Source organism: Dioscorea cayenensis, chromosome 5 (genome assembly GCF_009730915.1).
Source record: "Dioscorea cayenensis subsp. rotundata cultivar TDr96_F1 chromosome 5, TDr96_F1_v2_PseudoChromosome.rev07_lg8_w22 25.fasta, whole genome shotgun sequence".
Classification (NCBI taxonomy): domain Eukaryota; kingdom Viridiplantae; phylum Streptophyta; class Magnoliopsida; order Dioscoreales; family Dioscoreaceae; genus Dioscorea; species Dioscorea cayenensis.
The window spans coordinates 28385391-28410540 of NC_052475.1; the positions used below are offsets into that span (position 1 = coordinate 28385391).

Consider the following 25150-nt stretch of genomic DNA (forward strand, 5'->3'; position numbering starts at 1 on the left):
CAGCAGTTTTATTTTTAATTAGAGCTAATTTTTCTTTTTCTTTTTTAATTTATGAAATCCTTGTAACAATTAAACTAAGCAAGCGTAGAGACAGTCGAGATATTTACAAAAAAAAAAATCTAAAAATTCTATTAAAAAATGAAAAATAAAAATAATATAATAAATTAGTGTCAATAAATAGTGGGCCAATAACGCATTTCAATATCTAAAATTTTTATGGTGGGAAATTTACCATAAATCATTTCTTCTATTTTTAATACAGAAATATATTAAGCTTTTAGAATTTTTAATACCTCTTTAATATTATTATACAAATCAATGGTGGATAAACTTTATTTTATTTTCTTAATTTTAAAATACGCAAAATATTAGACTGATTTCTAAGACCAATAGTATTTAACTTTTGAAAATTATAAGTATATATATATTTGGTGTGGAACAAGTGGTTGGCAAGTCTAATTATCATCGGGTTTTTCTTAATGGTAGGTGCCAAGCGTGTCAATTTTATTTAAGCGAAAATTAATTATAATGAAACAAAATCATTTTTTAATTAGTTATAAAAGTTTAAGCCATACATGGGCTTGTCATCAGACAGGCTGATGCAAACACACTGCACCCGCAGCCAGTAATCACACAACTTTAAATTCACTTATTATTTAATTAATTAAAAAAGACACAAGATCAATTTTGAATATTTTGAAATAAAAGTTGAACATTTAGATAATAATAATAATAATAGTAATTCATTCTTAACTAATCTACAAGAAAGGGACTAAAGAATGATTTCCATCGTAAATCACACATAATCACTGTTTAGTGTTAAGAATCCCATTTTTACCGCCCTTTTGCTCCGGCGCATGTTCCACAGGGCCCTCTCCGGCGGCTCCCAAGCCCTCCGATCTCGCTTCTCATCGATCTCATGGAAACCAGTGAGCTCTCTCTCTCTCTCTCTCTCTCTCTCTCTCTCTCTTCTCTTACTCGATCAACCCCATCTCATTTTGATTCTAGATTGGGAAGCCGCAGCAAACCCTAGCGTCCGAGATCGTTCTCGCAGGTGTCGCTCTCCATTCCGGTGAAACAGTGACTGCGAAACTTCTCCCGGAGGCAGCGGGTCAGGGCCGGTATTTTGTTGTCGGAGGCGTCGGAGGCCAAGTGACGACTATAGCCGCTGCGATCGGGAACGCTGAGGATTCGCCGCTTTGCACGACGCTGAGCCGGGCGGGGGCACGTGTCCGGACCGTTGAGCATTTGCTCTCGGCGCTTGAGGCATGCGGTGTTGATAACTGCCGCATTGAGATCAGTGGCGGAAACGAGGTTTGCTTTTTTTTACTGATTCTTTCTTTTCTTTTCTTTGATCTTTGTATACCTTGTGAAACTTTGATAGCATGTGTACTGAGAAAAATTAAGATTTTGTTTATAGCGAGATGTCATTATGAAAAGGTGATTTTTAGGTTTGTTTGGAATGGAGTCAGTGGGTTTATTGCAAGTCTATTTGCAAATAAGCAGCTTCATGTTTATTGTGTGTGTTTGCTAACAAGCAAATGGTTTATTCAGTTGTAAGTTGACTTGCACTTGGTGCATATAATACCAAACTCGACAAAAGAACTTTTGGTCAGTTTGGTTGTTTTGCTGGAAGTGGGAGTGCTTTTCGTTTGGATAGGCGTGTGTATTCTCCTCCTTACTTCTCTCAATTTCAATTTTTTCTTTCTCCGCACCAAAAAGCGCAAGGAAAATTAGCATATTCACCTTCATGAAGAAGAAAAAAATATACATGTTTATATGCTTCCATTAATATTACATTTGCATGTATACCTCTATTAAAGCCCAGTTATTTGTGCATATACCCTTGTTGTTAACAAATAAGTAAAAGGAAATCTAGACTGTTCTACCGTCATTTTTATGCCCCTTATCTCACTTATATTATCTTTCTCCAACTCCTTCATTGAGAAGTTCAAGTTTTCAAATGGTTGATCCTTGTTGTCTTACGATAAACTTTTGTAATTATTTGGGTTTGATAATGAGCTTTAAAGTATGCTTGTTCCTCTAAATATCATCTTTTACACCATAAAAGTCTAATATTTGGTATCTTTTACATTGAAATTGCATGAAAGACTCTCATCAACATGCACTTACATTGTATTCTTAACTTGTTCTATACCAAGCAAATGCTTAATATTATTCTAAAGGAAACTCAAGTCATGCTAATAGGAACTTCATGACCAGTGGTAGTAAGATGATCATACAAAAAAATTACATGCTAACAGAGATGGTGAGGGATATTTTAATTGTATTTTTAATTATATAATTATTTATTTATGTTTACAACCAAAATGTTTTCTAAACTAGCTTAATTGCCACCAGCTGAGACACCTAGTCCATGACATATGGTTTATAGGAAAAGTTCAATTTTGACATCCATGGTGTCAATTTTTCTCTCCATAAATCCATACTCTTAACAAACCAAGTCTGCGATATATTGCTCTCTATTGGTTTCAGTTGCTTTGAAGGTGTCCACGCCTGATTTTGGCATTATTTTAGGTTAGCTAGGATGTGATATTGTCTCGTAGGTACCACAATCTGTGCAGATAATTAGCTTCTTCACAGGTTCCTGTGTTAGATGGTTCAGCTAAAGAATGGGTGGAGGCAATCCAACAAGTCGGTTTATGTGTAGCAGAGGCTTCTGCTGGCAATTATATTGATAAACTTGCCCCATTCCTTAATGAACCAATATATGTTTCGAGAAATGATTCTTTCATTTTTGGCTTCCCTTCTCCAGAAATTCTGATCACATATGGGATAGACTTCTCTAAGGTATGAATCTTATTGTTGTCTATTGAAAATCTTTCTTTTCTTTTCTTTTTTTTTTCTTTTTAATTTGTGGATTCAGTATCTACTTTGAAGTTACCAGTTATGCAAAGTCGAGATAATTTTTAACTTCAGAAATTTTTCCTGGTCTTAATCCTAAACTGAAATATTTAAGCGCATATGTTGCCTTTGATGCAGTGCAGAGACATTGAATTGCTTTTTTTGATCTTCTGATTTTCTGTTTTTCAGTATTTCTTTTAACTTTTTTGTGCTTTCTTGTTAGCCATACAATCCAGAATTCTATGAATTTTACATGCTAAACTTAATTTTTTACCTCAAGACAGGCATTAATCATTTATCCTATTGTCAAGTTTTCATTGTTCCATTTCCTTTTATACAAAAGTCTCAGTCTATTCTGATAGCAACTAGTAATTACTTTGGCAGGTTCCATCTATTGGTTGTCAGTGGTTCTCTTCTTTAATCAATGCATCTGTATACTTGAAAGAAATTGCTCCTGCTAGAACATTTTGTGTTTATGAAGAGGTAAACTTGTGTGTTCTTTACTTGATTAGGAATTTTTTTGTTATATACCATTATGGAATAGCAACTTTGGTTTTGTTGTTAGTTAAGTCAGAAGAATGCAAGTTATGTTGATTGGAATAATAAATTTGTTTATGAAAATATTAATCATTGGCATGGTTTGATGATTTAAGGAAGTCCTGATGTCTTATTGGCTACAGATTTGTAAAGTTGATAATTTCACATTGATCAATCATAGTTCTTCTGACATTATGTTGACTCTATACAAGGATGGTTTACCTCCAGATTGACTACATTGAAGAATTAAAGAAATCTTTTTGTCATTATTTCAACATCAAGGAGCTTAGTTTGTTGAAATCATTTTTCATTTTTCTTTCCTTTGCCATTTTGAAGTGGTGAAATCATTTACCAAAATATATAGCATAATGAATAAGATCATTTCTTCAGCTATAGCTATAAGTAGATGAAAGCCCAGATTGTAGAGAATAGAGTCTGTCATGAAAGAAGTCTATTACTGTTCATTCTCGTTTAGACAAACTAAGAGTGGAGAGGTTGGGAGAGGAAGAAGTTGCTTGATCTATTTTCCAGTAAATGAATTATTATGGCTAAAATCATTACTTGGGAAATTGAAGATGCAGAATTGAGTGTCGCGAAGGTTACATTGTCACTGACAACCCCCACATTGGAAACAACCTTGCTTATCATGATTGATCAAATTATAAACCTATTTTATTATTGTCAAAAGTGAGAGTCAGAGGTAATATAGCATCACTTGCTGATTTTTAAAAATCATTGTGAAGGAAGAAGGCTTGACTTATTACCTTATTACCCATGCTTATTCATATAAGAGTAACTATTAATCCCACAATGGTTAATTAATGACTTGCAGGTTGAGAAGATGCGCAGTGCTGGTCTCATCCAAGGAGGGTCGGCAGAAAATGCCATTGTTTGCAGGTTTTGTTGCACCATAACTTTATTGAATATCATCATAATTTTTATATTGTAGTCCTTTATTTTCTTATTTTCAATGCGGAAGGCTTAAAACAATAATAAAGCATTTGTGAAATGTATGTACAAAACTTTCCACTAGTTGATTTGAGTAGCATGTTCAAAACCTCATATATTACCTTATGGTGAATACATTCTCTCTTTATGAAGTCTTCAAGTGACATATATCTGACAGGATAAGGCAACTAGTTTATTCACTTGTTCAGAAAAAAAGTACCTAGCACAATTGTGCAAGTATTGTACCAATTGCAAAGCCAAAGTCCTTTTTTTTTTGGTCTTTTAACCCTCTACTGCACAAGCATCTATCGTTAGTTTTGCCAGGGGGACTTTGCCTTATTTTTGACATATGAAGTTAGGCAACATATTGGGTTCCGCGTCCTATTCCGCCATGAGAGCAATTTTTCAGAACTACAGAACAGCAGAGTCTAATGTGATCACTCTGTCATGTTCCTGCCACAGATCAACAAGAAATGTTAGCCGACTATATATTTGAAAGTGTTAATGTATCAGATGCTCAAATCACATTGCATTCCATTTTATTTTTTGGCCTACTTAATAATGGGATGAAGCTAAAAATAGATACAAGTTGACAAAGACAATGTTTTGACCTTTTAGCTTTCCATGTTATTTCCTCTTGCAGTACCACCAGAGGTTGGCTTAATCCACCTTTACGCTATCATGATGAACCCTGCCGCCACAAGGTTCTTGATCTTGTTGGTGACTTCTCTCTTTTGGCCCACAATGGCAACCAAGGATTGCTGAATGCCCACATAATTGCTTACAAGGTCTGTCCTTTCCATGTCAATGCACTCACATTTAACTGCTCATATGAATGCTAAGAATAGCAAACCTACTGTTGCTTTTGAAATTCCAGACTAAATGTCCTTGTTGATTCTTGCCATCTTAGTGCAAATACTGACCACAACAAAACTTTTCTTTGCATATCTCCCATACAGTTAAACATGACCTTTGCCCATCATTTCTTTACTGGCTCCTCCAACAAGGACACTGTATTTTCCCTTGCCGCTTCCATTAAATCATTTTGATAACTTCTACATTGATAATTTGGTTTGTGATCTCTAGAATAAATCTTTTTCCATGTCTACTAATTATGTTTCTTGTCAACTTGCAAAATTCATCCAAACAATGTGTTAGAAATTGACTAGATGAGAACCATTTCTACTTTTCTTTTCCATTGTCAAGTGTTTATACATTGTTGTGTACCCTTAAAATTAGGATACCTTTAGTTGTCTTGAATTACATCTACAGAACTTTCATGATAAGTTAGCTAAATGAATATGCCATGGCCATAATTATGAAGCCTGGCTAGCTTGAGGGAGACAAACGTGTAAGGACTAATGAAAACACTGTTCTGTTTTTCTGGGCTTTCAATCAATATTAGAAGTCTCTTTGTTTGTTAGCCTACAGTAGCTATTTTTCTTGCATGACTCTGGCAATGGTTCCAAGTATGTTCATAGCAGGGCCGAATCATCTGGAGATATGAGAAGCATGTGAAAAATGCTCCCTGTCCAGCAATAAAAGCAACAAATATAGCAGGTGCACTTAGAAACAAACTTTCTTATTTGAAGAAGTTCAAAAAAATAAAGATATCAGGAGAGACTACAGATAAATATTATGTCTAGTCATAGCCATGTCAAGGTATGATTGTGAGAGTTAAGAAAAAAAGTAGGCATATTTAAAGCTTCTGTTCGCTATAGCCTGATTTGTATTTGGAGACGTAGCTTATAAGTTGCATTTAACATTTTGTTGTTATTGGGTTTTCATGAAGTTGTGTTGCCATAGTAAACAATAAAATGTGTAGAAAAACAGTAGATGAAAGATAACCTGATCATTGTTAAATTCATTAAAAAATTATAACAGGAAAGTATTTTGCATGGCAGTGAATAGCAACATATAACTAGAGAGTTGAGACAGGTTTGAATATCATGCATGCTGTGTTTTTATAATTCCGGAAACACTTTATCTTTTATCATTTGTAGTTAATAAAGGATGGTTTTACTGATCGCTGAAATTTTTGAAAGATGAATTCTCATAACCTTGATTTTCCATTTTTGTTTAAATACAGGCTGGTCATTCGCTGCATTCTGAATTCATACGGTGTATATCAAAAATTCTGTGCTCGGTGGAAAAATAATCAAGCTTTTGAGATAGTTGTTCACAGATGAAATTGGTTCCTTTCTTTTGAGCTAGTTGACCTTTAACCATAGATGAAGAATGCAGAGGCACAAGGGCCAAAGAACAGATTATTGCCACCATTATTCTTGTTGTTTTCTTTTGTGATGGCAAAGAAAGTCTGCATCAAAATTTTTTGTTCTTCATTATAGAAAACATTGGCACAGATAATATTGTTGTAGTATTTTGGGCTGTGCCAGCTCAAATTTCTGATCATCTTTCTCTGGCCGTTCTTCTTTTAACTACCATAGAAACTCTGATGGCTGTGATTTTTTTGTTGTTGTTTGTCTAGAAACAAATTAAAGATAACAAAACCTTGGTACGATGCCACTAATTATCCAAACCCTTGTGTCCTGTATAGGAAATAATTTGACTTAAATTAATGAAAACTTAACAACTCATCAGCATCATCATTCTGTTGAATGAACATGCTAGAATTTGTTCTGGACAGATGTTGTACAATAATGGTGCTAGTGTTTTGACAGTAAAACATATGATGCATTCAGCCATTTATCATTGAAAGCAAAGTTTCTAGTACAAGGATAAGTGAATCCATTGACATCAACACCCTATCAATTCCTTGAAGAACACAAATCAAGCTTTTATTCTCACCACAAACGAACCTGCACGGCAACAATAAACGATGAATACTCAATAACACATGATAAACAAAGTTCTCACACATGTCAGATGAATTTGAGCAGACCTAAAAAGTAAAAACTTGAACCGATAGATTAGCTCAATCATCTCAAAACACTAACTCATGGGCTACAATAAAGAAACTACAATGAGGTAAGAAAGGATACTTTGGGTGATCAATGACTGATTTGTCCATTAAACCCTTGTACTTACATGCTGGTAGATTGGATATATCTGCAGTAACAGCGCATGGAATCCCCAGATTAGAAAGGGCGCCCCTTATAATTCCACATGGGAAACAGAGATGCATGTTTGTGGTTTGGGAAGCCTTGTTCTCGGCCGTAAGTGAAGGGTCATTGGAAGATGCATCTGTGCTTTCTGCAGAGGGCTCAATCGATATGCGTGTGAGCCACCGAAACCGATTATCTTGCAAGACAAAGGTACCCTGCCATATAACAAAACATGACTCCAAATCAAACCTAAGGTGAAATTTTTGATATATGAATGGTTACTGCATCTTGTGATTACCCTGTGATTAGTTTTCAGGTTATCAATCTGCTTTTTGAAAAGCTCAGACCAAAAATCTTTACATATGAACTTTATCGCTTCTAGGTGATCAGTGAATCGAGGCCGCTCCATGGTGTACCTGGTTTGATTCAATGCGGTGAGATGCTCTATAAAATTGTCAGAAGCTGCATCGATTATACAAACTTGAGAAATCATACAAACACATGAATTAAAAGCAGTTGATCAAGACTCTGGTCTTACAGATAGAGCTGTCAATTTTCAAGCCATGATAGAAGTTCAGGTCTAACTTATGAAAAATAAGTACAGCTAGAAGATAAGTGGTTCATACAAAAGTAGTGCTGCTAATCTACAGTAATAGATGGCTAGACCAAAAAATAAAAAATAAAATTGCATGCTATCATATAATTCACGCAGAAAACTTCGTAAACATCTACTTGAACAATCAACAATTAACCTATACATGATTCTTTGAAGCCTGGTTCAGTATGTATATAGAAGTAAACCAGCCTTCGCTCAAAATTAATTTGTAACAACATCTGAGAATTTAATATACAATTCAGAAAGTTTACTTCATGCAAAACAATGTAACTGATGACTGTGATAAAAATTCATCATAATTGTGGAAGTATTAACTAAAGACAAAGATGAAGTTCTATACCAAAACAAATAATAAAAATAAAAACAATCAAGCGTCTTAACAAACAAAAACAACAAATGCAGCATCTTCCACCTCGTTTCAAATAGAGAAGGAAACAATTCATTCAATACCAGTAAAACTTCTGATGATTCACACTTGAAGCACATCAATAAAAACATGAAATTGTCCAAAATATCAAAAAATGCAGAAGAAATCAAACACTATATGATATCTTCAACATCAAAAGGCTGTTAAATTAACAAGCAGTAAATTCCATTCCACAACAAGTTACTCGACTCATTCAAATTCTGATGTTCTTTTCATGATCTAAAAGAAAACACCAAAGAAATCAGAAAAAAACAACAACAAAAAAGAAAGAAAGCCAAAATCCAAAAGACCATCATAATAGCAAGTAGAAAGAGGAAATGAAACAGAGATCCAGTAATCGCAAAACAGAATCTGTTTTACATAGAAACCATTGGCTAATTGGATTGAAAGAAGACGATCAAAGAAACAAAGATCTGAAAATTAGGGTTTTGGATCTAAAGGAGAAGAGGGAAAGCAGTACCTCTCGGAGAGCTGGTGCCCAACCTGGTACCCAATGGCCTCGATTCTTCTGGCGGCGAGCTCCGGCTTGCTGGCGTAGAAGCGTGTGCAGTAGGCGGAGACCATCTCGATCATCAACCCATCCAGGCAGCTCTCCGCCACCTCCCGACCCATCCCTCCCTCTCTCTCTCTCTCTCTCTCTCTCTCTCTCTCTCTCTTCTGCTATCGCTCTCTGACTCGCATCGCAAGGTACGAGCGCTGTATCCTTGTTATGAGGCTTTGTGAGTGAGTCTATCAAGGCCCTTTCATTTTCGGCCCAAACATATGGCCCAGCCCATCCCAGTCCCAGTCCCAGTCCCAGTCCCAGCCCCAGAAAGCATGAAAGACCGAGAGAGCAATACTCTTTAGACAAATTAAGTTTATAATTATTCAATTTATGAGAGCAATATTGGTGAATTCGGATTATAAACAAGTCTTATGTTTATTAGGGTATCGGATATATATATATATATATATAATCAAAATCTTGAGAAACATGTTCATTTATAGAGCTTGAATATTATTATTATTATTATTATTATTATTTCGAATAGATTCTCCCATTTTGTCAAAAGAACAAACAGATATACAAACCTAAAAAAAAATTTAAAAAGGTAAAATTATTATTTCTCTTATATAAGGGACCCATTCCGGAGTGGTGTGAACATTATTATGTACAGTACAAGAACTGTATTGTTGTGAGAAAAAAATTCAAACCTTTTGTCCTCCGCTTGCATTTTTGTGTCCTACAATTGATGTATCCAATAATTGACAAAATAAATTTTTATCTTAAAATTAAACTTATTTATCAATCGAATAAGTTTAAGCTGGCCACAAACACTTATAAAATAAGCCTTCCAATATTAAGTAAATCTCTTTGGTACACAAATTATTCTGATAATACACACAAATAAAGTATTACACAATATTATAAAATAATCCACCCCTTGAACCTACTTAATAAACAAACAAACAATGAAAGCAAGCAAGAATATATCATCAAACCATAGGAGAACAAGAGGAAGTAGAAGGATCAAGCATAGCAGGAACCAAGAACTTCCTTCCTGTCAACCCTACAACATTATAACTCCCTCCATTGCCTGTTTTATCCACCAACACCTCACCAGTGTACCCACTGAATGCCCCTTTCCCAAACACCCCTGAACAAGCAGCCACCACCTCCACCTCGCCACCTTCCTCTCCTTGAAAGTACCCTCTCCCAAACGGATCAGTCACTGTTCCGGCAATCAACGTTGCCAAGTTTATCACCATCCCATCAACTCCTACGTCTCCGTTTGGTGACACCAATGGAGTAGCCATTTGAGGTCCATACAAAGGTTGATGGAATGGCCATGCACATTGGCCCGGGCACTGGTTCACTGAGTTTCCAACCCATATATAAGCTTCTTTCTCGCCGGAGTATGAACTGTGATAACCACAGTGGCTCATGCAGAAGCCTTCTACGGCCACGTCCTCAGACGTCAAGACCAGCATTATACCTTCTTTTGTTGTTTTAGCTCTCTTTGTTGTTAGTCTTTCTATTTGAGACTTGTTGAGGTGTTTACCTAGTGAGTAATGGATGTCTGTGGTTTGTTCTGATATAAAGATGTGGGTTTTTGCTTTTCCTGCCATGGCTAACAAGTCATCCACTGTTTTCCACCACTGAGACAGTGTGGGGGCTCTGTTTGATGTGTGGGGATGGTGGAAAGGAGTTAGGGAAAGTATGAAGTCAATGAGGATGGATTTTTGTGACGGTTTGAAGTTGCCATACCAGAGAATGGATATGGGGATGTTGCCTTCGAGTAAAGGACCATTGTGGTATTTGAGAAGGTTAGGGGGTGGTTTGTAGAGAGAGTTTAGGGTTCTAGTCCCAAGACATATACTGAAAGAGCTTAGAAAGAGGAGAAGGAGAATAAGAAATGTGGTGGTTTTGGTTATAATATGAGAAGAAGTGGTCATTTTGGTGATGAGAGAAAATGGAAGGCAATGTGTGTATATATAGGGGAATTGGGTGCATGAACTAAGTGGAGAAGGTAAGCATACTTCTATTTTAGGGTTTATTTAGGGTCATTCAATACATTTGAGTGGATTCCATGGGGAAGATAGAAGGGCATCTGACATCTCCTTCTTCTCTCACTCTCTCTTATATATTTTATTTTAGGGTACAATTGTTTGAGTGTAGTTGAATATTGTGTTAAGATTAGGGTTGGTTAGTTTAAAAAGGTTATAGGGTTGCATGCATTTGTGGGCTAGGGTTCCTAGATGGTAAACATGTGAACTATGGAAGGATGATGCTAAAGACCTTTTGGTTACTTGGATTTTTAGCAATGTCATGCCTTGGTTTAGTTTATTAAGTATGATTTCGGTGGAGGGTAACCCCTAAATTAAGGGTTGGTGACCCCCTCATATTTGAAGCCTGAAATAAAATTATTTCTAACATAAACCATTAACTTATATATATACACAATTAGAACCTAGCAAAAAAAATTTATTAGTGTTACCCATCTTAAAAGAACAAATGTATTTTCCATTTATTGAAACTTTGAAATAGTACTTGTATTTGTTAATTGAATATTAATTAATTAATGTTATCTTTTACGTCTCAATATGATGGGCTGGCTTAACAATTTGCTTCACTTCCAACTAGTTAGGAAACAATTTATCCAAAGCGTACACTTATAAAAGTAGTTATTGTTTATGAGCATTATAATTGATTAAGTCATTAATTTGATTTTTTTATGTAAATATTAATTAGTTTATATGCTATGACTCTATCATGGACTTTGATTACAGCTTTATAAAATTTTTACAAGTTATGATATTTGGACCATGATTAAATATTTAAACACATATTTGACCAAAAATAAAATAAAATTACAAAATTTTAAAAGAGATTAGTTTCAAAGGACCTTCTTAATTTTACTTTTAATTTAATTAAGAATTATTCTCTTGCTGGTGGATTGCTCCTCTGAAAAAGGACAAAAGGGATTACATCAAAACTAAACTAATCAAAAGCATTTATTCCATTCTATCAATAAATGGTAGCATCTTGCCATGTTGATGTGAGTTCTTAACTTATCAATAAACATAGAGTTATTTGTTAATCATGATCTTAAAAAATTCACTCCATATTAATAATTGATAGATACTTAATTAGCTCCCAATTAACAAATTTAGCAGCAATACATGGAGTTATACTTTTGCGCAAGTTTGAATCTTTATTGACTCTGTTGATTAGCATGGTATAACAAAGGTTTTATATCATATTTTTTGCCAGTATGTGTGTCTCAATTAAGTGTGATAGACTAGTAACATACTTAATTAATTAAAACATTTATCATTATTTAATTTGGCTAATTAGAAGCCTCTCATTGCCTTCGAATTTGGAAGCACTCAAGTGAGCCCAATGGCATAAAACATTTACCCTTTTCTTGAAAAGAAAAGGCATGGATGGTTAATAAACAATACATGGAACCAAGTACAAAGCAAAAAATCTAGTAGTTTTTTTTTTCTTTTTTTTGATATTTTTTTTTAAAAGGTAGATAAATCACTTAAATTAAAGTAAAAGGTAGTACAGAGGAGACAACCACTAGATGTGGTTTAAAACAAAACAAAACAAAAGAGATACAACAGAAAGTCAACAACCACAGGGGTAGAGGCCCCAGAGCCAGAAATCCTCAAGATTAAAAAATCTATTAGTGTTTCAAAAGTTTTCAACCTTATTTTCTCAAGATAAATAAATTGCTTGGTATTAAATTTTGTGTAGTGAAGACCATTTTTTTCGGGTATAATAAGCTGAGCTATTATGATATTATCAAAATATTAATTATTATGACTGCTAGCTAATAACCCTAAAATATGATAATGGTATGAGAGTGGGGCTAAATAAATAAATAAATTATTTTAATTGGTTTTTATTATTTAAATAATGCACTGAACCATGAAGCCGTCCTAGCTCAGTGGTAGAGCGCGTGGCTTTTAACCACGTGGTCGTGGGTTCGATCCCCACGGACGGCGAATGTTTTTTTTATATGTATCATCATCCTATTTACTTGTGATTTAATTAATTAAAATGGAACACTAATAGTCTTAATTCCTTGAAAATCGTCCAATAATGTATATATATATATATATTTTTTAAATATTTATATAAATAATTTGTAAACATGCATTGCTGGATATGTCATATGTGATCCAGAAATAAAAATTTCAGAATGAGGTAGAAAGAGAGCATTCAATTTCATACAGTACCTAAGTGCTGCTACTTGTCATCAATCTCATCACCCCCATTAATTTCATGTAACACCTGTGCCCCCGTTTTATCATGAAAAAACAACAAAAAATCATGAGGTTTTCTCTTGACAACACACCACACAATGGACGATAGGAATTTTATTCCCCAAAAAAAATTCCCAAGTAACATCACCTAAAAAAACAAATGACACTTGTTGAACTTTGCATGGGATGTGTGTAATATATACATGATAAAAAGTTTAAAATATTAAAAATAATGTATATTTTCTCGTGTTTCAAAATTATATTGACTTTTCTCTTATCAACCTTGTCTTAACTTATTAATACCGAATTTTTCTATAAATTATTAATTTAAAAAAATAAAATAAAATTTTATTTTTCAAACAAAACAAGAGTCCATGTACTAATTAAATTGAAAATATATTTTCTATAGATATTCATAGATAAAAACTTTATGAAATGTCCATTATCAGCTGTTAGATTTTCGATCCAATGTCAACATTAATAAACAGTATCTACTACAGTAGTTATTGTTGTTCATCAATGTCGATCGTTGGATCATGATCCATATTGATAATTGGATGTCCATAAAAGAATGGTCCTCCACATAATTTGCTCTCCAGTCTCTCCAATCCACACACTTTGCATTTCAAGAAAAAAAAAACTTTTCACTTTTAAGAATGAGATTTGTATTTTATATGGCCGTCATTGTCTCTTATAGTGCAAGTCATTGCCAACAGTTAGATAGGCTGTCTTTTTTTTTATGGTGTTTGGGCGACAACGTGCAAAGAAATAGATGCCTCAATATCAACAAGCATAGAAAGAGTGCCAAGTTCATGCTGTAAATGAATTTATAATAATTAGATAAATAAATAGTTTATTCTTAAAACTTTTATTTTTTAACCATGTGAAATATAGGAAAACACGCAAATATATCTGACTGAAATCAAGTCATGGTAAAAACACTTCCGCTCCCGACTAAAGCCAAATATGGCTTGCTCAAGCTCGGATCTATCACATTCTTAGTTATAGCATTAAAATATAAAATATTCTTCACAGTACTTAATATTTTATTTTAATAAATCACACAGATGAGATGAGATGAGATGAGATGAGATTTTTTTCCCACCATTTTTGTGAAAAAAATCATCCAAGTAAAAAAGGCACGGGAGGGTTGGTTAGTGCGTGGCCATTGGGTCCGAGCCAAGTTGGCGCACTAAAAGAGAATCCATGTGGTCCTAATCAATGCCAAGGCCACATAAGTCCCAAAATATTAAGTACGTGGGTCCCATCAGCGTACCAACCCCACCGAAATCGAACCGCGTTCACGTTCAACGCGCCACCACTCATAACGACATGCGGACCCACTTTCCAACTTCAACCAAGCCACCCACGAAAACACAGCCCAAACCTGTCCTTATGGTCCCCACTATTTACTTTTTTTTTTTTTATTTATTTAGGAAACTGGAAATGTGAGAAAAATCAGACGAATTAGCCATGAATTGCCAATGACCATTTAGTTTATTGATATTGGGTCCTTTATGTAGAGTGTTTATTTCGAGTATTGAGCATGGCTCCCCAAGTTCGATCATTATCTCGTATAAGGTAAAAGCACGGTTCGATGGTGAGCGTGGCTCCCCCACATGTTCGTCATTGGGTTTCGGCACTTGTCACATTTCTAAAAAAAAAATAAAATTATTATTATTTTTTTAAAAATATTTTTGAACTTAAAGAATTCCACTTAGCATCTAAATTTTTTTTGTTTTTTTATTTTTTTATTTTATTTTTTTGACAAATTAACACCATAAAAACTAGAAATGATATATCATTTTTCTCTCTTTTAAAGAATTGACATTTTTTCTATTTTCTCATTTCTATATCACTTCCTTAAAATGAACACTTTTATTGAAATGGTTTGAAATAATGCAATGAGGAAGTGAGAAAAATGGCTCTCTAAATTAAAAATAAGTGATATTACTTCTATTGTTCATTTATAAAAAATAAAAACAATTTGAGAGTTAGGAGGGGGTTAGATTTTAAAAAACATCTGACTTCTCTCTATTTCAGTAATTTACTAAAATGGGTTTAATTTAAACTCTAGTTTAATATAAAACAATATCAAAAATGAGAAAAGTTGGCTCATTTCCCATGAAATGAATGTCCACTAATCCAAACTCATCTCAGTGCTGGCTGAGCACCGCCACACAAGGAATTCATCTATTAGCATCACCGTCTTCTACTTGAGCATATGCATTCATTGATATATGTATATGTTATAAATTTAATTTGATTTTAATGCATGTGTTTTTTTATTTTTGAATTTCACACTATTTGACTCATAGGATTAGTAAAAGAATTAACTCACATAATTCATCATGTGTTTAACTAATTTATACATTGAAGAAAAAAAAAACATATAATGGAGTATTAAACAATGGGGTAATATGTAAACATCACCATCATCATCTCAAAATATTCTTCTCGATGTTCGTTGCTATTAATAGTAACATAATAAAATATTAATAGTCAAAGTAAACTACTTTATATTTATGTATTTTAAATTTTTAATGAATAGAGATCGGATTTGGTTCCGAGTCCAATGAGAGCATACGGTGGCTGTCTGAAAACATGACATCTCTTATTGATGGGTTCTTTTAGCGGTTTCTTTTCCTGGTTCATATATAATTGAACTCATGTTATATCTCAAGGTCCATTCACATACGGGGTTTATATATAATTAAACTCCTATATCTCAAGATCCATTCACATAGACACGCTGATACGACAATAGAAAACTATCAATTGAGTCCTAAAAAAACTCGTAATATAATATGGTATATATTCACAATTGTTAGATTCATTTCATTCTATGTCTTTTAAAATTTACTAATTTATCATGTATTTTAAAAACCTTATTTGATTCACAGTAATAATATATTATTAACTAATGAGATTATTATGATAATAAAGTTAACAAAGTTACATATATGTGGTAACAATTTGGTATAATTATATTTGATTAGCAGCCATATTGCTAGTAATGTTTTATTATTATATTTGATTAATCATAATATTCAAAATACTTATTAATTCAAAATTTTGAATAAATTTATAATAGAAATAGGACATTACAATTTAAAGTATAAAGTAAACTCAATATATGTCAACTAGTCAATGCATATAATTATTAAAATATGAATAAAATAAGTAATAAAATTTGTATATTATTAAATTATGAATGAAAATTTAACCATCCATTCATGGCCAAATATATTCAATAGAATATTTAATGCAAAAATTTATCTATAAACATAAAACAAAAAGTAAAGGCTCCTTGAAAACATCTATTGATCGAGGGCAAAATTGTCAAAACATTGTAAGAACAAGATAAAAATTGTAATGACCAAGGCAAAACCGTGTATTTTAAAATGGTAATCAATCACTGCTCCCCTTTTTTTTATTAAAAATTATATTTTAAGAATAATAACAAAATTGTCTAAAAAAATTAGTTTTAATTACTATCGTTTGATAATCCAAGGTTGACATTTATTTTGGTGATAATGTTATTATAAAATTTTTTATAACATTTCATTGTTAGTAATCTCATATTACCATCAAAATACTAGTGCCACAGTTCTAAAACGTGATAATTTTTTAAATTATTGTATAATGGTAATGTGAAAACATTACTGTAAATTAAAAACACTAAAGGTAAATTTTGCTTCTCATAAATTTAATATTTTTAAAAATATTTATAAAAATCAAATAAAAGTACAATAAGCACTAAATAACTTCAACTAAAATCCCTTGTGGCCCCCCTGCAACCTAACCTAGCCACAAGCCTATGAGGTACCAAAAATTTATTTATTTATTTTTATAAATGTAGATAAGTCACTTTCCTTGACTATTATTATATCGGAGAGTTAAATTCACTTATAAAAAAAATGAGTTACCACTCTTCTAGATGTGATATATTTGAGATATAGTAATTATATTTACTCTCATTTATCTCTGATTAATCTCAAAATTAATTATATGACTTCGGATTTAAAGAGATTTAAGTTACAAGACCCATAATAATCTTATAGCATGTTAATAAGTTAATTCTCTCGTTACAAATGTTACCAGGAATGGACAATTCATTCTTAACAATTGTTTTTTATGCATCAATACTAATTTTTTTTAGGGAAAATTACTGTTTACCCCTCGATAATTTCAAAACTTCCCAAACAGCCCCTGTGAGAATCTGTGCATTTCACTATATTTTGACTTCTCTTAGTTTAATGGTGGATTGTGTGGTCTCATCTCATATTTGTTCTAACATGTTTTTAGGTTTTTTTATTTTTTATTTTTATGATAATTTTTAATTAAGGGATAATTTGCATTGGTCTTTCTACTTTCAGTAAAACCGTAGTTTATCAATTTTTTTTTAAAAAACAAATCAGCCAAGGCAACATAATAATAATAATAATAATAATAATTATTATTATTATTATTATTATTATTATTATTATATCCATTAGAAGATATGTTACTTTTTAATCATAAATTTAAATTGTTATGTTATAAAATTATTTATTATTTATTTTTAACAAATACAACAACTGCATTTTATTACATGCAAAAACACAATTTGCATTTCAATCTAGTGGCCTGTCATGTTAGACCTTAGCTTTATAAATAATACAAAACACATAAGATATAAAGTTTTAAAAAGATGGCAGATATAAATTTAGAAAATTATTTTTAAAAAATATAATTTGTAGAGATTATTGATAAAATAAAATTATATTTTACTTATACGCTATTGTGACCAGATTTTAATATCAATAATTCAGATATATTTTAAAAAAAAATCAGATCTACCTTTATAACTAAACTAAAATACAATTGTGAAATAATTTATCAAATTTTTAGATAGGCATTTTTCAAGAAGTAATATCATAACAATATAAATAATATCAAAAGACTTACAGAAATGTGAATCATTTAAAAAGTCTTTAATTCAAAATTTGTTGGAAGCAATAATAATAACGGGTTGCATGTTGTATATGCGGGCTCACAGTCTAAACCCTTCATTCCCAATCCGTGTACACGATTTGATGTATATACACTTGTTATTTTTAACATATATATAAATTTTTAGAATGTCCGCAGGTAAGCACAGTGTTAATTATGGTGCTACAGTGATACATAACAAAGAGTTAATTTGGTTGATTAGTTTAGTTTTGGGTTTTGAGTTTTTAAAAGTTTGTTGTAAGTCTAGTAGTAATAGGGTTGGGCGGTTCAGATTTGTTCAGTTACTATGCACAAATTTATTGAACTGTTTAGACCAAATTACTAAGTTTGCTGTAAGTCTAATAGAAATAGGGTTGGACGGTGATACTATTTATAAACACAGGCATACTATTCATCTAATAGTGATGAACAATTAAATTATTTAACGGTTAATAGCAATGTTGGTCGATTTCAATTGTGCGAACGTGCTTAGATGATTGAAGCTCAAATTTTTATATATATATTTTAATTTTTGAACAAAAGACAAGCGCCCCTCAATGGATTGTCAAAGAATGGACAATCCCAGTATTGGCTTGTTTGACATTTTCATTTCCACTCAAACAATGTACTCCAAACAAAGAAACAGAAAACCGTTAGGTTAAAAGTTTACCGCCTGAACAAACATAAGAAGAAAATCGTACTTCAATAGAAAACCCACTGCGGAGGTTTTCCACGCTGTAAATCACTTACGTGGGTGGTTGAAACTCAACAGAACCAATGAAATTTAACATAAAAATAAAAAAACACCCAAAAAGATGCACAACTTTTTTTTTGGTCATTCTCCAATAAATTAACATCTCTTCCTTTCTTTCCTACCCTTCTTCCCATTCTCTCTCTCTCTCTCTCTCACACACACACTTCCAACATAAGAAAGAAAACAAAGATATTGGTTCTGGAGCATGACCAAAACAAATCCATTGTGGGACTTCTCCTGATCACCACTTCCTCTTCTTAATTTCCATCTCAATTTGGATCAGAATCATGGACCGTTATGAAGTGATCAAAGATATTGGTTCTGGGAATTTTGGGGTGGCAAAGCTTGTCAGAGATGTCAACACTAATGAGTTTTTTGCAGTCAAGTTTATCGAGAGAGGAGAAAAGGTTCTTTAATTCTCTTTTTTTTTTTTTTTCTTTTTCTTTTATCTTTTCAAGAAAATGGATGAGCAGTTCTAGCTTTTCCTTTTTTTTATTTATATATTTATATATTTTCTGATGAACAGATTGATGAGAATGTTCAAAGGGAAATCATGAATCACAGTTTACTGAAGCATCCAAATATTGTGAAATTCAAGGAGGTAATTAATTTTATTTTCTGTTTCTTTGATTGAAAGAACTATGTTTGGTATATGTCTGATTGAGTCTGTGATTCAGGTCTTGCTAACAAGCACACATCTTGCCATTGTCATGGAGTATGCTGCTGGTGGTGAGCTCTTTGAGAGGATATGCAATGCAGGGAGATTCAGTGAGGATGAGGTGATAATAAAAATTATATTTATGCTCATTTACTAATCTGTTTCTCTCCATGTTTAATGAGACGACAGTCATCCATCTTGCACTGCAGTAAAAACCACGTTAATTAAATGATCTGGGATTTTTTTTTTTTTAAACTAATTTCTTGAACTTGAATTATCCAACAGGCAAGGTTCTTCTTTCAACAACTGATATCAGGAGTCAGCTATTGCCATTCTATGGTACCAATTATTGCACTAATTAAAGACATGTCTGAATTTCTGAAGTTCTAATGCCCACCTATTTCCTCTTTCTTCAGCAAATATGTCACAGAGATCTCAAGCTTGAAAACACTCTATTGGATGGCAGCCCAGCACCTCGCCTTAAGATTTGTGACTTTGGTTATTCCAAGGTGTTCTATTCCATCCTCAACTAATGTCTCATTCTTTTTCTGCAGATAAAAATAAATGATCATCAATTAGTGTTACTCATCTTTGCATTTTACAGTCAGCAGTATTCCATTCACAACCAAAATCAACAGTAGGCACTCCTGCTTACATTGCTCCAGAGGTTTTATCCAAAAAGGAATACGATGGAAAGGTAACTTGTTTTTCTTTTCATTGTCTACAAATTCACTATTTCATTGCTTATGGGGACAATAGATTGCAGATGTCTGGTCATGTGGTGTCACACTGTATGTGATGTTGGTTGGTGCTTATCCATTTGAGGACCCAGATGATCCAAGGAACTTCAGAAAGACAATTGAAGTGAGTATAGTTCTTTATATATACATATATATATGGATGTATGTATGTATAATATAGTTCATATTTAATCTAATTCTTCGAAGTTTAAAGATACATGATTGTGTTTGTGCAGCGAATACTTAGTGTCCAGTACACTATACCTGATTACGTGCGGATATCAGCAGAATGCAAACATCTCTTATCCCGGATATTTGTAGCCAATCCTGAACAGGTCTTACAGCTTCTTAACATGCTATAGAACTTCTTACTAAAAAAAAACATGCTATATATAGAACTTCCTGAAATCTATTGAAACTCTGTTTTTCAGTCACATTACAATTGTTGCTTTGATTGCAGAGGATAACTATTCAGGATATAAAGAACCATCCTTGGTTTGTGAAGAACCTGCCGATTGAGCTGACTGATGAGTATCAAGCCAACGTGAGGAGTATTGATGCAAATACTCCGTCTCAGAGCATGGAAGAGATTATGTCCATCTTGCAGGAGGCGAGAAAGCCCGGAGATGTTCAAAGATCAGATATCGGTGGCTTAGTTGATGGCAGTACAGAGCTTGATGATATGGATGATGATTTAGAGCTTGATGAAGATGTTGACACAAGTGGAGACTTTGTATGTGCACTGTAACTGTTAAGACTTGTTGTTTGCATTGTGCTGTGTGGTACATACATTTCAGTTATAAATGGTAGTGAATTCTGATGGAATTGAGGAATGTTCTATGTAAATGTTTGCCATGTTTTTTCTTATTCATGCATTATGGTGAATGGTTCCAATTGGCAATAACTTAGAAGTGAATGTTCATTGTGAAGAAGAATGAAAGAAACAAATCAATATTCTGAACCTGAGTTTGAGGATTCAGTGTTCATCTTCTTATGTCATGCCATGTTCTAAGTGAATGCTTGATTAGACTAATTTTATTAAAGTAATGCATGTAACATGGTGAAATTTATAAGGTAATATACACACTTATACTAAGTACTCGCTCATGTCAAGGTGAGTGCGTGCATAAGTTAATCATATGCGTTTCTCCAAAAAAAGATTGGAACTCAAGTGTAGTTTTTTTATTAAAAGACGACAAACACTCCTCATTTAAGGGATTGTATAAAAACACAATTTACAAATTACAGTGCATGAATCATGTGGCTTTAGCTACTATATAATGTATTGCATTCAGGTAATTTTCAACAAATTTTAAAAAAATTATATCTGATTTAAATCATAAATTCATTGTAAATAGAAAGCCCCCGCACCCGAATAATTAGGAAGAAATCGGAGTCGTCCGTTTCAGTGAGGCCCAAATCCAATACGATTGACCAAATGGACGGTTCTGATTAATCAAACAGCAAACCCTAGTTCTCCCACTTACGCCTCGAAATATAAACCCTTTCGACGCGGCGGCGAAATCCCAGTGAGCGTTCGTTGTTCTCCTCGTCCTCGTCGTTGGGGATCTTCGTCGCCAGCGGAGCGCAGATCACCAAGATGAAGGTGACTTTGCGAAACCCTCGATTCGTAGACGTTCATGCTGTTTTTCGATGATTTAGGATTGATTTGATTGTTTTTCTTTGATTTTGTTTTGGTATTTGTAGTTCAATATCGCGAATCCAACCACTGGGTGCCAAAAGAAGCTCGAGATCGATGACGACCAGAAACTGTAAGCACGATTATGCATTTGATCTATGATTTTATGATTTTCAGTTGTTTGGTGTTTGTATTTAATCAAGAGATGGTTTAAAAGATGATGAAGTTATATAATGTAGATCTCTAGTTCCTGTCTTTGATTGGTACCTAATGAATTGGTGACACTGAATTTCTGGTTTTTTCTGATGTTTCTTGTGGAAGGTTTGGGATAATGATTCTAAATCTTTTCAGTGAATGCTGGCAGAGAGTGATTCTTGCTTTGATAATGATGAGCTTTTAGAGAAGATTGCCATAGTTGAATGTCAATTTGGTTACTGGCTGATTTGATTTGCTTAGAGCCCATTTAGTGGAGTGATGCAATATGGAATTTGGCTCATGATAATGATTGGACCATTGTCTTACCCTGTTCTCTGTCTGACTAAAAGAAGGTTCAAGGAATCGGTTTAGTATACTATTATAGTGTTACTGAATGCAATATGTTACAAGTAATTCTTGTATAAATCAGTGCATAATGGAAATTTGGTTCAACATGTTGCATTCTCTTCCTTTGGATGCCTCGTAAGAGATTAGATATGTGACTGAGCTTCAAGGATGTCTTTTATCATCACCCTGAAAATTATTGTCAAATATTGTAAGTTGTGTGTTACAGAATTCTCTTATTTTTATTCTTCAATCTCTGGAAATGACCGCATATGATGGTTGAATAACTTGACAGAGTGTTGTCATTTATGATCTTTTCTGCCCTAGTTGATTTTCACTCAGTGCTTACCCTGCTTAACTCTTTATGTATTTATTTATCCTAAAAAATCCAGACTTGATATCTCTAGTATATAAATCCAACACAGTGAATGTGAAGCTCTGCTCTTTCTTTATTTATTTTTTGAAAATTTGTTATTGAGCGCTACACATTCCACTGGTGTGCCAGAGTTAAAGATCTTATGAATGCTTTGTTTGTGTATTTTTGAAATTAATTCTTTAACTTCAGTCCACTGTTCTGGTGATCAACTTTCTTGCAAATTACCACTTGTAAATTATGATGGCATTTGTCATGTGTGCAGCCGGGCATTTTTTGACAAGAGAATCTCTCAGGAAGTTAGTGGAGATGCTCTTGGTGAGGTATGGCGTTGTTTTACCTGCTATCTTCAGTTCAATCTTATACAAACTATTTCGAGGATATAAGCTGCTTTGTTGGATTCTTAAATCAGAGTCTAGAAAATCTAGAGTTAATCACATTTTTGGTGGTGCATTCTGCAGGAATTCAAGGGTTATGTTTTCAAAATCATGGGTGGTTGTGATAAACAAGGTTTCCCCATGAAGCAGGGTGTTCTGACTCCTGGACGTGTTCGTCTTCTGCTGCACAGAGGTAAGCCGTTTTGATCAGTTTCTTAGAGTAAAATTTTCTTGTAACGCATCTGTGCTTGCTGTCACTATTCTTGTGTGTCTATGTTCATGTATTGGTTGATAATGTTGGCAGGAACACCATGCTTCCGTGGGTATGGCAGGCGTAATGGTGAGCGCAGGAGGAAATCTGTTCGTGGATGTATTGTCAGTCCTGACCTTTCAGTCCTGAACTTGGTTATTGTCAAGAAGGGTGAGAATGATCTTCCTGGGTTGACTGACACTGAGAAGCCAAGGATGAGAGGACCAAAGAGAGCTTCTAAAATCAGGAAGTTATTTAACCTCTCGAAGGAGGATGATGTCCGCAAGTATGTCAACACTTACCGCCGAACCTTCACTACCAAATCAGGTTAGATAAAGCCTCTTCTTAATTGTATGTTGTGAGTGATCACTGATAGAAATAACGTAATTTTATTTAGTATCATCTTCCTGTGAAGCGTGTGTTGTATGTTGATTCATATTTTTGTGATCCTTGATGAATTCTTATATGGCATTTTATCGCGTATACATGGCTTGAGCCTGTCTTTATTGCATTGAAATTGTAAATATGGACTTGCATCTTGCAGATTGTAGACATGTTTAATCCAGAACTTTTTTGTGTCCAAGAATATTGTGTGAAAATGAGTGTTACATGTATATGGATTACGATTTCTGGCTGTATTTTTTTTTTCTTATCATGTTATTCATTGCGGTTGGCCATAGCATATTATTTGAACACAATCTGAACCTTTTATTAATGCAACAGCAAATTAGTTATCAAAAAAGTATAGGTCTACTTTTATTTGACAAACAACATAATATTTCTTGAAGGCAAGAAGTGCAGCAAGGCACCTAAAATTCAGAGGCTTGTCACTCCATTAACTCTTCAGAGGAAGCGAGCAAGAATTGCTGAGAAAAAGAAGAGGATTGCCAAGGCTAAGTCAGAAGCTGCCGAATACCAGAAGCTTCTTGCCTCCAGGCTTAAGGAGCAGCGTGAGCGCAGGAGTGAGAGCTTGGCCAAGCGGAGATCCAAGCTTTCTGCTGCATCTAAGCCTTCTGTCGCAACCCAGGCCTAGATCCTCCCAATAATGAAATACCTACCTTAAGCATTTCACTACTTTTTTGTATTGCTTATCATTCTAAATTCAGTTCCAAGTAAGTATGGACCAGGCTTGACTTGCCATTAGTTTCTTATGTTTTTTAAATGTTATGGCCTCTACTCATCTGTTTTGTTTAATGATATCAAAACTTGCGGAACAGTAGTCATTGAAGGACGGTTCATGTTTTTTTTTAGCACTTGCCTTTGCTTGATGTTCCATTGTTAGTTCTTAAATTTTGATCTGGATTTGAAGTGTGAACTTAGCTTGTGTGTGCTCCAATTGCCAAGTCACATCTAATCAAGCCAAGATATGCTCTGTGCTATATATTGTCCCCATGCTCGACTATTTTCTGGTTTTCTTTTAATGAAATATTAGTTAAAAGTTAATATACCCATATTCTTTTGCTGTTGCGTGTGTGCCCATATCCATAGTGAAGTTCTATGATGATAGGTTTATAACAGTACCCTAGTAACTATGTCAATTTGCATTCATACTTCAAAAAGAAAGAATTTCTTTACCAATAATATATGCAACTTGCCCTCCTCCGTAGGCTCCCACCAATATCAAACCTTGTT

The 25150-nt window shown here is 33.6% G+C and overlaps 5 protein-coding genes and 1 non-coding gene across 9 annotated transcripts; 4 read left to right on the forward strand and 2 right to left on the reverse strand.

Moving 5' to 3' along the window:
• Positions 1–753: 753 nt before the first annotated feature.
• Positions 754–6815, forward strand: LOC120261103 (probable UDP-3-O-acyl-N-acetylglucosamine deacetylase 1, mitochondrial). Of its 4 annotated transcripts, none has more exons than XM_039268799.1 (7): positions 754–929; positions 1024–1314; positions 2605–2811; positions 3250–3348; positions 4235–4299; positions 4994–5138; positions 6440–6815. In XM_039268799.1, the coding sequence occupies exons 1-7, from the start codon at positions 858–860 to the stop codon at positions 6506–6508; spliced, it is 948 nt and encodes a 315-aa protein (XP_039124733.1). In that variant the 5' UTR covers positions 754–857; the 3' UTR covers positions 6509–6815. The 4 variants fall into 4 exon arrangements, with proteins under 4 accessions (XP_039124733.1, XP_039124735.1, XP_039124734.1 ...); XM_039268798.1 differs by having other exon boundaries at positions 756–929; positions 1009–1314; XM_039268801.1 differs by lacking the exon at positions 4994–5138 and having other exon boundaries at positions 1009–1314.
• An 87-nt stretch (positions 6816–6902) lies between these two features.
• Positions 6903–9107, reverse strand: LOC120261104 (trafficking protein particle complex subunit 6b). Its single transcript, XM_039268802.1, has 4 exons — positions 8919–9107; positions 7714–7831; positions 7399–7630; positions 6903–7169 (listed from the first exon to the last, which is right to left on the reverse strand). The coding sequence occupies exons 1-4, from the start codon at positions 9068–9070 to the stop codon at positions 7141–7143; spliced, it is 531 nt and encodes a 176-aa protein (XP_039124736.1). The 5' UTR covers positions 9071–9107; the 3' UTR covers positions 6903–7140.
• Positions 9108–9808: 701 nt separating this feature from the next.
• On the reverse strand, positions 9809–10894 carry LOC120260219 (protein PHOSPHATE-INDUCED 1-like). The gene has a single exon (XM_039267660.1). The coding sequence runs from the start codon at positions 10892–10894 to the stop codon at positions 9935–9937; it is 960 nt and encodes a 319-aa protein (XP_039123594.1). The 3' UTR covers positions 9809–9934.
• A 1986-nt stretch (positions 10895–12880) lies between these two features.
• On the forward strand, positions 12881–12952 carry TRNAK-UUU. The gene has a single exon. It is a non-coding gene; the product is annotated as a tRNA-Lys (tRNA).
• Positions 12953–19051: 6099 nt separating this feature from the next.
• LOC120262220 (serine/threonine-protein kinase SAPK2) lies at positions 19052–21206 on the forward strand. Its single transcript, XM_039270296.1, has 9 exons — positions 19052–19348; positions 19468–19542; positions 19619–19720; positions 19885–19938; positions 20016–20108; positions 20204–20296; positions 20359–20463; positions 20576–20674; positions 20800–21206. Exons 1-9 carry the CDS (start codon positions 19229–19231, stop codon positions 21085–21087), a joined length of 1029 nt encoding a protein of 342 aa, XP_039126230.1. The 5' UTR covers positions 19052–19228; the 3' UTR covers positions 21088–21206.
• A 583-nt stretch (positions 21207–21789) lies between these two features.
• On the forward strand, positions 21790–24768 carry LOC120261004 (40S ribosomal protein S6). Its single transcript, XM_039268656.1, has 6 exons — positions 21790–21945; positions 22047–22111; positions 23157–23214; positions 23353–23461; positions 23573–23845; positions 24307–24768. Exons 1-6 carry the CDS (start codon positions 21940–21942, stop codon positions 24549–24551), a joined length of 756 nt encoding a protein of 251 aa, XP_039124590.1. The 5' UTR covers positions 21790–21939; the 3' UTR covers positions 24552–24768.
• Positions 24769–25150: the final 382 nt, after the last annotated feature.

Bases quoted from the DNA above. Each gene is read 5' to 3' on its own strand.
- LOC120261103 (XM_039268798.1), top strand. From the start codon at position 858: ATGTTCCACAGGGCCCTCTCCGGCGGCTCCCAAGCCCTCCGATCTCGC. The intron at 3,349-4,234 runs GTAAACTTGTGT...AATGACTTGCAG, and splicing joins CATTTTGTGTTTATGAAGAG to GTTGAGAAGATGCGCAGTGC. The intron at 4,300-4,993 runs GTTTTGTTGCAC...TTCCTCTTGCAG, and splicing joins GAAAATGCCATTGTTTGCAG to TACCACCAGAGGTTGGCTTA.
- LOC120261104 (XM_039268802.1), bottom strand. From the start codon at position 9,070: ATGGGTCGGGAGGTGGCGGAGAGCTGCCTGGATGGGTTGATGATCGAG. The intron at 7,832-8,918 runs GTACTGCTTTCC...GAATCAAACCAG, and splicing joins GGGCACCAGCTCTCCGAGAG to GTACACCATGGAGCGGCCTC. The intron at 7,631-7,713 runs GTAATCACAAGA...GTTATATGGCAG, and splicing joins ACCTGAAAACTAATCACAGG to GGTACCTTTGTCTTGCAAGA.
- LOC120260219 (XM_039267660.1), bottom strand. From the start codon at position 10,894: ATGACCACTTCTTCTCATATTATAACCAAAACCACCACATTTCTTATT.
- LOC120262220 (XM_039270296.1), top strand. From the start codon at position 19,229: ATGGACCGTTATGAAGTGATCAAAGATATTGGTTCTGGGAATTTTGGG. The intron at 19,939-20,015 runs GTACCAATTATT...CTCTTTCTTCAG, and splicing joins TCAGCTATTGCCATTCTATG to CAAATATGTCACAGAGATCT. The intron at 20,675-20,799 runs GTCTTACAGCTT...CTTTGATTGCAG, and splicing joins TTGTAGCCAATCCTGAACAG to AGGATAACTATTCAGGATAT.
- LOC120261004 (XM_039268656.1), top strand. The intron at 22,112-23,156 runs GTAAGCACGATT...TCATGTGTGCAG, and splicing joins ATCGATGACGACCAGAAACT to CCGGGCATTTTTTGACAAGA. The intron at 23,846-24,306 runs GTTAGATAAAGC...TATTTCTTGAAG, and splicing joins AACCTTCACTACCAAATCAG to GCAAGAAGTGCAGCAAGGCA.